At 52.9% G+C, this 12,502-nt stretch overlaps 1 protein-coding gene across 3 annotated transcripts in view; it reads left to right on the top strand.

Moving 5' to 3' along the window:
- The window catches only part of ADD2 (adducin 2), a 141,955-nt gene extending 136,388 nt beyond the window's left edge, over nucleotides 1–5,567 (top strand). For 2 of the 3 annotated variants that reach the window (XM_062209610.1, XM_062209613.1), the window contains exon 16: nucleotides 1,379–5,567. In XM_062209610.1, coding sequence (XP_062065594.1) covers nucleotides 1,379–1,686 — 308 coding nt within the window. In that variant the 3' untranslated portion in view covers nucleotides 1,687–5,567. The remainder of the gene's footprint in view (nucleotides 1–1,378) is intronic. The other variant, XM_062209614.1, reaches the window with a different exon arrangement.
- Nucleotides 5,568–12,502: the final 6,935 nt, after the last annotated feature.

Here is a 12,502-nt window from a genome sequence, read left to right as displayed (position 1 = left end):
GAGGGGAGTCCCCGGAAGTGGCTTGGGGGGGGTGGCTTGGCCCACAATTTTAGAGGACCTCATAAGGAGGTCTCACCCAGGTTACACCCTGGTTACACCCACCCACCCTGGCAGTCTCAGTCTACCCGGCTCTGTCCCACCCTCCACGTGGCCATGTATTTCCCTGGCATTTCTCCCACCAGCAACCCTGGGCTTTCCCACCCACTGCTTCCATAATGCTGGTTACACCTGTCCCCCGTGCCACATCCCCACACAGCAGAGCGAGCAGGTGCCTTTCTATGATGTGGTAACGCACACACCTGCACACACTCTCACACAGACACACCTAACATTCTTACTGCCCACACCACGCATGCTTATACCCACTCTCACATGCATTCATTCACACTAGCACTCACTCACACCTACAAGCCCATACAGTCCACACGCATTCCCATATGCACACACACACACGTCCTTACACATTCACACATACTCTCACTTACACACACACACACACACCACAGTTCATGTAGTAAAGAGAGCACTGAACTGGAAGTCACAGGCCTGCCCGGTGTTTTATGCTTCATTCAGTTTTCCTAGCTGGAAAATGGGTGTGTGGGAGCCAGAGGATCTTCGCATTGGTTTGTGCTCAGAGTCCGCAGTGTTATCACCTTCCTGCCTGCATGGAAGCAGAGGGGGGCGCACGGGGAAGGTTTAGCTCCTGGGGCCTGAGCAGCTCTGGGCTTAAACCTGGCAACAATGCCATCAGGTTCTCCAGGTGGAATACAGGCTGGGGATGGCTGAGCAGGCGCCCCCTTTAGTAACCCTTACGGCCTGGGGATGCGTGGGGTCCATGTCGCTCAGGGAACCCCTTCCTCCCTCTGCCCTCTGCTCCCTGCCTTCTGGGAAGAGTATCCAGGTGGGAAGCAGGATGCTGTGAAGATGAGGTTTCCTCTGTTGATTGGCAAAGCTGAGCAGGTTAACATTCTTAGATGCCTCCACGGAGGTGTCCACGCTCCCCTTCCTGCAGCCTCTCTCCTCCCCTGAGTCTGGTCCTCGTTCTGTGCCTGGAAACACTGCCCTGAGCCCCCGCTGGGCACCTGCCACGTTCAGACACCACATCTGTTCAGATTTGTGGAGAAGAGGCCAGGGTGTGTTCCCCAGGACAGGTTGGGAGGAAGGAGGTGCAGAGACTGGCCATGCTCCCCGCCCTCCCATCTCCCTCCGAGAGCCTGCTCCCCCTGCCCGGGCCAGTCTGTCCTCCCTCGTCCTTGGACCTACCTTCCAGAATTGCCTAGAAACGGTTCTGTTGATCCAGCTGAACGCTCGCATCAGAGTAAAATCTTATGGGTCATGGTGTGTGTGTGTGTTTTTTTTTTTTCCAATCTTTTTCTAGAAGATGCTAAGACAACAGAGACAAGCAAAGACACCACAGAGCCCGACACAGTCCAGCCGGAAGGGGTGGTGGTGAACGGGAGGGAGGAGGAGCCGTCAGCAGAGGACCTCCTGAGCAAAAGCCTGGGCCAGATGACCACACAGGCTGACACGGACGTCGAGACCTCCAAGGACAAAACCGAGTCAGTCACCAGCGGCCCCATGTCGCCCGAGGGCTCCCCTTCCAAGTCTCCTTCCAAGAAGAAGAAGAAGTTCCGAACCCCCTCCTTCCTGAAAAAGAGCAAAAAGAAGGAGAAAGTGGAGTCCTGACTTGGGGCACCCACGGGTCCCGTCTATACCCTCCTCTTCCTCTTCCCCTTCCTTCTCCCATCTCTGTCCCTGGAAGCGCAGGGCCAGGACGGGCGAGAACTGGACCCTGGATCACACTTGGAGGGGGACCTGCCGTCCGCCTGGCCAGTCCCACATTTGACAGTCACCAGAGAAACCAGGTGACTTGCCCATAGTCAACAGCTGGTTGGCAGCAGAGCCTGCACTAGAATTCAGGGCTCCTGACTCCCAGTCCAGTGCTCTTTCCACTAAACAACACTGCCTAGTTGTGGGCCACCTTTGTCGGGATGTTGCCCACCAATCTGAGCCCAGGGCAAGAAGGCCAGAAACGGGCTGTGAGCTCGCGAAGGCTGCGACTGAGTCAGGCCAAGGCTTCCTGAGTAAGGTCCTTTTCCATGCAGGAATCCAGTCTCCTGGTGGCAAATCAATTTCTCTCTCTCTCTCTCTCTCTCTCTCTTTCTCTCTCCCTCTCCCTCTCCCACCCTCCCTCTCTCCCTCTCTCCCTCTCTCCCTCTCTCCCTCTCTCCCTCTCTCCCTCTCTCCCCCCATTCAGAAATGTCTCCTCTTCCATTTTGGGTCCCTGCCCTGCTGCTGAAAGCAACCAGACAGATTGACCCATCCCCTCCAACAGAAGTTACTCTTTGTTCCCAAGGGCTGATGGCTTCGCTTGTCCTTCCCCAGACACTGACCCTGAGCTTGCTTCATGGAACCTCTTGAATGATGGACAGAACCGTTGGTAGAGTTGGCAGACACGAGGGCAGGCTGAGGAAGCCTGAGCCCCAGGGGCTGTTGATAGAAGACACCAGGAGCTCCACCCATTGGAATCATGCATCTCAGGCGCCTCCTAACGAAAACCAAATTTAGCATAGGACAGTTGCCTCGTGCTCAGGGCAGACATTTGGAGAAATTGAGATCGTTCGTAGGCTTTGGGTTGTACAGGGGAGGTCAGAAGAGCAGAGGAAGCACTGTGCCTGCCACGTGGGGTGCTGTAGTCAGTGTCGGGGGGCCCGTCCTGCCCTTAGGCCCAGGAGCACCTGCTCACAAGCCACGGCAGCGTCTTACTCTCGGCTCCTCGCCCTGGCTCCTTTGGTTCCAACTCTGCGCCACTCTGGTCCAGCAGAGGGGAGCCACAGAGGAGCCCTTTGAGACTCATCCTCTTGGCTGTCAGAGAAGTGGGTGGGTGTCCCCAGCCCTGGCACCCTCTGACCTTCCCGGGGCCCGAGAGAAGCCGCCAGTGTTGTTTCAGGTGCCAGCATTGTGTGTTCGTCCACTGGGCACCCATGAGTACCGTGGGCTCCTGACAGTTAGACAATCCATCCTCCTTAAAGCACAGTGTCCTCAAAGAATATTTTCCCTTTTTGTCTTGATTATTGTAAAAATATTTTTGGAACTTCTTATCGCAGTTCACCCATTTTTGAGCATTTTCTACACACAGACACTGTGCCGGTTTCCCATCCATCACATCTTTTAGCCCTCCTGCTAACCCTGTGCGGCGGGAAGTGTCATTCCCATTTCATGGGTGAAGACATGGAACCGTCAGCAGGATGGTTGACTTGCCCCAGGTGACGTGGATAGAAAGACCCAGAGCCTGCATTCCAGATATGGTGAAAGGACAACTTTAATCCCCAAGTATGATTGGGCCCAGGACTCATTTCTGAGACTGGTCTCCACTCCATGATGTTAGCCCTTGACACTGAGGTAGCAGCAGCTTGCCTGGGTCTGGCTGCATCAGGCACCTTAAGTTTGTGATTAACATAGACTTTGGCAATGCCAGCGTGGATCTCTGCAAGGGCAAGGCAGAACCTGTCGCCCTGTCACCCTGCTGTTTCTTGAGAAGAAAAGCATTGATATGTGGCCAAGGCAAACCTAGGACTTGTAGGGCAGACTCCTGGCTGCAACCCCAGGCTCCGTTCTCAGCTCTGCTTCTTGATTGGGTCACATCTCCTGGTGGACAGCCCAGTGGTCAGAGGCCCTGGTGCCTCAGAAAAATCTATTGTATGGGACATGCCTTTAGAAACCAATCCTTGGATGCCTTCTTAAAAAAGCAGATTTCACGTTTGTTCATTCGGCCTTTCACAGTATTTGTTAAGCATCCACTGAGCATCCCGCATTGTGCTGACATGACAAGAAAGCAGTCGTTGTGACTAGAGTAGTAAGCGGCACACAGTGTGGAGAGAAGGGTGGACTGGGCGTGGCCTCTGTGTAGCTGTCTGTGTGTGTGTGTGAGTGGTTGTGGTGCAGACAGGATATGGAGTGACAGCATCTAACCTGCTCTCTGTTCCCTTTGTAACAGTGCGACAGGCGGCATTGAGGTGGAAATGTCGGGGCCTTGCCATGGGGCCTCTGCACACTTATCAATTTGTCCATTCCTGGTGTAAGAATAAAAGGCAGGCATTGCAGTTGGGTCACGAGCCAGGCACAAGGGTAGGCCATCTTCTTCCTGCCCTTAGGAAGCTCATGACAACAGGAGGCACGCGGACAAATCACAGAACAGGTGAGGGTGCCAAGGCAGGAAATGGTGAACTGTCTTGGAGACCAGATGAAAAATTCCTGAAAGGACTGATGGCTGAGCTAGGTTTTCCAAACAAGGAGAAATTTTCCAGGAGAAGAAAAGGGTAGGCAGGGCGTCCCGTGGTGAGAGCAGGACGCACGCAGAGGCCTGGATGTGTGGGACTTCATGGTGTGTTCCGCGCGCCGTCGCCAGAGCACAGAGTGGAAGGCAGTGGGGGAGCTTCTCCTTGCAGTGGACAGACCAGTTCCTGGGGAAACTTGTAGGAAGTGTGAAGGAGCTGGGCTTTATCACGTAAGGGGTTGGGAGCCACTGAGGGCGGTTCCTCAGAGTAGAATCATGATTAGGCTTGGAGACAAACCCTCTGGTGACTGAGCGAGATGGACTGCAGGGAAAGAGCTGGGGGCATGGGAGGTCTGATGAGGGATTTCCAACGTCAACACTAAAGCATATTTGATGGCCCACTACATGCTGCATTGTTCCAGAATTCATTTCCATAAAATGCTTTGGATGGAGCATCTTCAGAAAGGCTCCTGGCGAGGAGAGGGGAATATTGGGTAACTGTGGGCCATTCTCCCCGTCTCCTCTTCCCTTGGACGCACAGGCCATGGCATGCTTAGCTCCAGGCTCAAGGCTGCATGCCAGGTGCTGTAAGATGGATGTGCGGTTCCAGCAAGACCTCAGCTCTTGGGGTGAGAGGAAGGGACATTTCTGTGGTTCTGGATAAAAGTTGGCTCTAAGCTTTGGGTTGTACAAGTGAGTAGCTGGAGAAAATATATTCGAGAGCTCAGAAGTGGTAGGCAATGGGTTTGTTTCTAAGTGTGTTGCTGTGCTTGGATATGCCACAGACAAGAGATAGGACATTTTGAACGAATCTCCCAATCTGTGGCTGGCTGAGCAGGGAAGTGGACAGGTTGTGGAGCCTGTTTGCATGGAAAGATGGCAGGGGCAGGGAGAAGAGAGGGGTAGATGTGACAGAGAGGCTTGGCCTCAGCGACTTTCTGTGTGCTGTTGGTTGATTTCCAGTCCTGGCGTAGGGGAACCAGCCATTCTACGGGACCTCCCCCAAAGCCGCAAAAGGCTGGGCCCCTATGAGCCTCCTGGCCTGCAGGTGACTCAAGTAACTCTGTAGCCAGGTCGTCCACAAGAAATGACCCACTCAACACTGCAGGAGCCAAAATGAGCTGCTCGCGCTGCGTGCAGGTAAGATCCTTGTAAAGGACTTGGGCGAGGAGCAGCAGGTCCTAGAGGAGGAACCCCACGGTGTGAAGCACTGCCAGGCACCACGCATTCATGTGGGCTGAGCCTTGGGTCCTGTTCCCTGTGGGGGTCTGTCTCGCTCTCATGCTCTCTCTCTCTCTCTTGCTCCCTCTCTCTCTTGCCCCCCTCCCCCCCTCCCCCCCTCAATATGGGAGGTGGTCAGATGTCTTTTGCTGCTCTCAGTCCACTTCTTTGGTTGTGGCAGATTGGAAAGAACAGGATGACTCACTTCCCAAAGGTCTAAAAGGTTAAAAATAAGTTTGGATGTTTCCACGAGGGAATGCATACAGATGGACAGACACGGAGCCTACCATAGGCCTATAGGCCAGGTTTTTCAGTAAGTGTGACTCTTCTGTTCTAGCTCAAGGCCAGAAGTGCACAGTTCTGGAATATCAAACAAACGAGAAAACATTTATCCTTTATTCGTTTTGCACCTGTGGGTCGGCAGAAGCCCTTGGTTGGTTGGCGTGGTTGCAGCTGACTTGGAGCGGGGCAGAAACAGGGCTTCTTATGCCTTCTCCATCACATGAGCTCAACTGTGTGAGAAATCCAGAGAGAGGGGATAAACCTGTGCGCTCCGCTCTCACTAAGAAGACAGGGCACCCTCCAGTTCAGAATCTGCTGGGACAGCACATCGTCAGTTCCACATCTGTCCTGAGAGGGCTCATTCAATGCAAAGCGTTGGAGGCCTGACGTGACTCCACGTTTATGAAATAGCTCACTGGTTATCATCTGTGCACATTACCATTTGCATTGCAATACAAAAAAGGTATCCTTGGTGTGTGGTTCTTTCCAAAGCCCTGTCCAACCAACCCATCACCTGGATGTGAATGCTCGTGGTCAGAGAGGAGAGACCCTGCAGAGAGCTGTCAGTGAGGTGCAGCTCCCCCTTGCCTTGCACGTGAGAATCCGCCTTCCACTTAGTGGGGTGATATCCTTCAGCGGGCGAGGCGCCTTGCCTCGCGCTTCTAGGGACAGTTCCCCTGCGAATGTAGTTTTCTCTTCCTAGGAAGAATTTCCAGTTGACAGTGTTCTTGAAAATGGGGAAGTGATGGTTTATATTGGTCTGTAGTTAGGTGGCGTTAGGGATTGTCGAAGGGATGTGTGGTGGCACTCGGCATCAGCGGTTTCCCCGGCAGTCGGGTCATCGCTCTGAGAAAGTGGGGCGTGAGCCTTGACGCAGGGCTTGGGTTGGGGTAGTTGGAGACGGCGCCCGGTGTGGGAAAGCTTGGGGCATTCCCCAAAAGGGGTGGGTCTCTGCTCCCTTCCTCGCCCCCCCTTTCCCACGCATCACGATGCACAGCTGTGACGGGTACATCCCTTCCTCTGGGCGGTGTGTGGAAGACCTTGCACATGAGGGGCTGCTTGCAGATGAACTGCAGAAACACCCTCAGCTTTGTCCCCTGCAGCAGGTCGTGCCGTGTGAGAGCCCAAGGGACAGAGGGCCCGCACCTGAGAAACATCAAAGTCCCTTTCCACCGTGGGGGGAGATTTCAGGGCAGCCGCGCCCACCTGCCGCTTCCACCTCACGCGCACTGGTCCTTCCTTGTGGGTGGGCACTTGATCCCCAAGGACCAGCTCTCCTTTAAATTCCTGCAACCTGTGCCACGACTCTGAGTCCCAACACTCTCCCTCTCACGGGACAGCAGTGCAGAGCCTGGGATGGCCTGGCTGGGGCGCGGGGCAACAGGACCCCAGTCTAGACAGAGGGTGCAGTGTTCTGTAACGCTATGGGTGGTCGCGGTGTCTGTGTTTGACAATCGTCATGCGAGAGTACTCCTTGCTGTGTTCCCTTGTACATACATTGTCTCTGTGTAGCTCTCCCAGTATTGTGTGGTTTCGGATAGGGGTTCCATGTAAATACTCTTCCTGCTATCGAAATGCCGGCGCCCCGATCATGAATCACCCCCACGAGCGGTTTTGCCTCTATGCTAACACGTTTTGAGCCACTGATGTGCAGATGGATGGTTAGTTTCTTGGGCTTTTATTTTGCAATTTTATATATATATACACATATATAATATATATATTTATGGATTGGTTTTGTATAGTTTTCTGTTTGAATCTCTGAGCACCAAAGCTGCCCTTGGATTTTGGCAAGAACTTTCCGATGCCACTTCCTGACCCTCTGCTGCTTTGGTGTCTGCCCGTGTCGCGGGGATGGCGGCCCCGCCGTGGGTTTCTGTATGTGCGTGCTGTTATCTCACCTGCAGATATTGCCCTAGTAAATCTAACGTGCTTGGCTTCCCAGTGTCTGTGGCCCAGTTCTGTCCGGTACTCGGTTCTCCCGGCTCCCGGGGGAGCAGAAGTTAGAAAAGTGTGCCCATGTATGGAAACGGTAAACACACAAGACACAAGACCACTGATTTCTCCCATGTGGAAAGCTGAACCTGGTTATAATGGATGCCAGCTTGGGAAGGGAGGCGATAAAATGCTAGAGACTTCTGGGAAAGGAAGGCCGCGTGGATCGGAAAACAGCCCTGCAAAGGACAGCGGACCCAGGGGTGTGAGGATGGGGCAGGTGGGCTGCAAAAAGCGACGTGTGACCGGCGCTGCAGGGCGGCAGTGGGGGTAGGTGTGGGGGCTGGAGTGGAAGTGGATCAGGCCAGAACCTGAGGCAGGCAGAGCTAAGAAGCTGCCCCAAAGAGTGAGTGGGGAATGGAGAGGCCCAGAGGGGCGGGAGGAAGGGAGAGGGGAGCAAAGAGCCCCCTCCCCCTTCTCAAACAAGTGCTGCAGGGCTCAGTGTCCTCTGATCGTCCCCACGCCCCTGCCCCCATGCTGCGCACCTGCTGCTTAAGGGTTGGACGTGGCACCTCATTCAGTCCTCAGGTCATCTGTTACTATTCCTGCTCACAGCACAGAACACAGGCTTCCAAGTGAGGGGATGCCCCACGTCCAGAGGTTAGCACGTGGGCAGCCCAAGTCCACGCTGAGGTCTCAGAGACCCACGCCATCCTCTTCCCCCACTTACCACTGCCCAGGTGCCCTCACCATGCTCTACAAAAGCAGCCTTCGTCCTCACCCCGGGCCCACTGCTTCCAGGAAGACCCACTACCCAGGAGCTGCCAGCCGCCTGGCTCAGAGTCCCCCCTGCCTTTGTCCTAGGGCATCTCAGCACACCCCAGGTGGCCTCAGGGAACCTAGGTCCTCACCAGCCCCAAAGCCATCTGTCTCCCCTGCGCTGGAGTCGCCAAGGTCTCTTGTCGGGAACACACTGCGCAGCTGTGTGCGCGGGTCAGGGCAGTGAAGCGATGCCACGTCTTAGAGCTTGGTGCGGTCCTGCAGCACGACGCTAACCCACGTGCTGAAGCCTTCTTTCTCCTTCGAAACTCCCCACTGGTGACTAAAGAGGTACGAACACGGGAACACGATGTCCTCTCCCTTCCAGGAATTCCTCCAGACCAGGTGTACGTGATGCAGCAGGAAGCGGTGGGCTCCAGGGTCAGCCCACCCCCAGTCACTGCAGGTGAGGAAGGCTGCCACGAGAGGAAGAGGGTGGGTCCACTCTAGGAGGCAGATCCCACTGGCAGCCAGCAGCGTGGACAGCAGTGAGGGTCTCGGCACCCTGGCAAGATGTGGCAAGGCCAATCCTGGCCTCAGGAAAGTGAGCAAGGTGCTGGGGTGCAGCCTGCCGGGACCCTGTTTCCAAGATCTAAGTAACCAGGGCTGGAGGATGTGGGGGTGCTGCAGCTGCAGAGTCCTGGGAGGAGCAGAGCAGGGTGCCGGGGTGCCCCAGCCACCTGAATAAATACGAGAATGGAAGCGTTCAGCCAAGTTCCTGTGGATTCCACCAGCACCACACACAGGACCGGGGCTCCACTCTGACATGGGAAACTGCAATCTCCTCTCTTCATTGAAACTTTGCAGAAGGAGCCACGCAGTGCCAGCAGGAACCTGGATGGAGAAGACGGTTGTCCTCCGCTAAGTAGGAGCATCGTCCTTCCCAACTGCTCCCCTCACTGCTGCCTCTGGGTGGCAGGAAGCTCAGTAGCTTAAGAGTCGTCTGAGAGACTAGACACAATGCCCTCCAAGAGACAGAGCCACTGCAAGAAGCAGGAGGAGGGGTGGAAAACCTCTGCTGATGTCCGTCCACCAGGAAGGCTCGCTCGGGCCCGGACAGGAAGCCCCTGGGGTGAGGACGGCACGTGTGAGATAGAAACCACTGCCAGTTCTACCAGGAGGTGCAGGCAGGCAGTGACAGGCTGAACACTGGCGGTCACTCATGGGAACACGAAGATTTGTTTAGGCAAATGAAGGTCCACTTAGCCGATGGAGCACCCAGGTGATCGGAAAATTAATACGTAAACGCGAATGGGAAGGATGCAATTACACAAGGTAGTGAGCGATTGAACTAAATTTGTCAGTGTAATCTTTGTTAAGTTAGCAATGTGAATGTTTAAAAGTAGTTATTTGAATATGATCTTTTTCTGTGTTATGGATAATAATTTGGAGCAGCATGCTAAATATCCATTATTGCCAAAGGCAATTAAGAGATCATTTTTTACACTGTTGGAATACTAGTTTGATTACATTTAACATTGTTGAAATACTCGGCTCATTTCGCTATGCAAATTTTGGAGAGATGCAGACATAACAGTTGTGAACCTAATAACTTTTTAAAAATTTAAACACAGCATTCATTACAAGGTTTTACCAATTCCAAATCATTAAAGATAAAAATAACAATGGAAAACAATTGAATAGGAATCCAGCCAAGGTGGAGTAATGGAGATGAGTTTATCACCCTGTCTACGGTAACGGCAATAGCAGCATGGACAAGGCACGCAAAGCAGTTACCTTGGAGATGCATCACATCCCCCGGAGAGGCGGGAGACATGAATTGAGCCCGTGACTGTCACAGCTTACTGCCCGAAGACAGCCTCCAGGCCCGGGGGTAGGAAGGTGAACTTGGCTGAGTCTGGCGACTCTGTCAGTCGGGGAGATGGGACCAAGGGTCCTGAGAGACCAGGGTAGATGCAGCGTGCAGGACAGAATGCAAGAAAGAGGGGCTGCGCACAGAGAAAGCTCCAGGGGTGAGCAGACAGCCCCTGAGTGTTCACGTGTGTGTGTGGAAACCACCAACGACCAAGGCAATGCCTGCCCATGAGGGTTGCCAGCAACCTGTCCAGAGCTGACACAGGGTGAGGGGCAGTGCTGCTTGCTCCGGGCAGCCCAGAGGACCTGATACCTGACCTCAGTAGTGGAGGAGTAGCTACTGTTAGTGTTAGCGCTAGTACTAGTATTCTAGTATTAATACTGTTCTGGTCCTGTCTAGAAAATGTTAAACACAAGACCCCACAGTATCATGTGGCATCCGAGTAACTGACCTGCACGCCAGGAAGGTCAAGATTATTTACAAGAACGCAGAAATACCTAGCAGCCGACAGGGGAAATTCACATTGTCTGGCAGCTACCAAAAGATGAAGGTGCAGAGAGGCAGGAAAAGAATGCTGCAACCACCAAGAAAAGAAAAACACTGACCTGGAACTCAACCAGGTGCTGCATCAGCTCCTAGTTATAGCAGCTGTATCCCGTGTGCTCAAGGAGTTAAGACATAGACGCTCGAACACTTCAAGAGGGGAAAATTTCAGTACATGGAGTGAAAAATACCCTCAGTGGGATCCACAGCAGTCTCAACATTGCAGAAGACAAATGGGTTTGAAGACATGACAGTAGGAACTATATGGAGAAAGAGGATTTGTTTTTTCATGAACAAAGTATAGGGGCAGTTGGGCAACTTGAAGCAACATAGCATACACATGCCTGGTGTTTCTGAAGTAAGGGAGAGGAAGGGCGAGAGTATTTGAAGAAATAATGGAGGCTGGCGCTTTATTGTAGTAGGCTAAGCCTCTGACTGCGGTGCCGGCATCCCATAGGGCGCCCGTTTGAGTCCCGGCTGCTCCACTTCCAATCCAGCTCTCTGCTTATGGCCTGGGAAAGCAGTGGAAGATGACCTGAGTGCTTAGACACAAATGCCCATAGCCTTGTCATATCTGAAAACTCAAATGCCCATCAGCTAGTGAATGGGCACACAAACTAGTTTATCTACATGTTGGAATAATATTCAGCAATAAAGCAGAGTTCAGGAAGACAATGTGTAGGGGGAATGGGATGATGGCTGAGTTCCTGTCAGCAACAATGCAAATGGGAAGACAGAGGAGCATCATTCAAGTAGGGAGGAAAAGCCTCGGCCCAGGATTCTCCACCAAGTGAATCCCGCTGATGCACATTACAACACAGATGGATTTCAAAGTAACGATGCTCAGTGAACGAAGCCAAAGAACAGTACAAACTGTATGATTCCATTCACAAACGATTCTAGAAAGTGCAAACTGATTTAGAGTGACAGAAAATAGATCAACAGTGACAGGGGGGATGTCGAGTGTTGTAGAAGAATTACTAAAAGGAATGGGGAAGCTTTAGAGAGTGATGGGATGCTCATTATCTTGATTGTTTTATGGATGTATACAAAGAAGACATCATAACACACACAATACTCCTGTGCGTTGACTGCATGTCAGTTACACCCCCCACAAAGCTTTCCACAATTAACCTTTGTACCAAAAGAAAAAAGGAGGGAAAAGGAAGAAGGGAGCATAAAATGTGGAAATCATAAAACCAAAGAGCTAAATATATAAATTCTCAGAATAAATGTAAATGGGCTAAACTATGCCAATTTTTAAGGGAGAGGGCTTTCAGCTTGCATCAAAAAATCTGGGGCCGGTGCTGTGGCACAGTGGGTTAACGCCCTGGCCTGAAGTGCCGGCATCCCATATGAGCGCCAATTCTAGTCCCGGCTGCTCCTCTTCTGATCCAGCTCTCTGCTATGACCTGGGAAACTAGTAGAAGATGGCCCAAGTCCTTGGGCCCCTGCACCCACATGGGAGACCTGGAAGAAGCTCTTGGCCCCTGGCTTCAGATCAACGTAGCTCCAGCCGTTGCGGCCAATTGGAGAGTGAACCATTGAATGGAAGACCTCTCTCTGCCTCTCCTCTTTCTATGTAACTCTGACTTTCAAATAAATCTTTA

Source organism: Lepus europaeus, chromosome 13 (genome assembly GCF_033115175.1).
Source record: "Lepus europaeus isolate LE1 chromosome 13, mLepTim1.pri, whole genome shotgun sequence".
Classification (NCBI taxonomy): Eukaryota; Metazoa; Chordata; class Mammalia; order Lagomorpha; family Leporidae; genus Lepus; species Lepus europaeus.
This window is presented reverse-complemented; position numbering and strand designations above follow the sequence as displayed.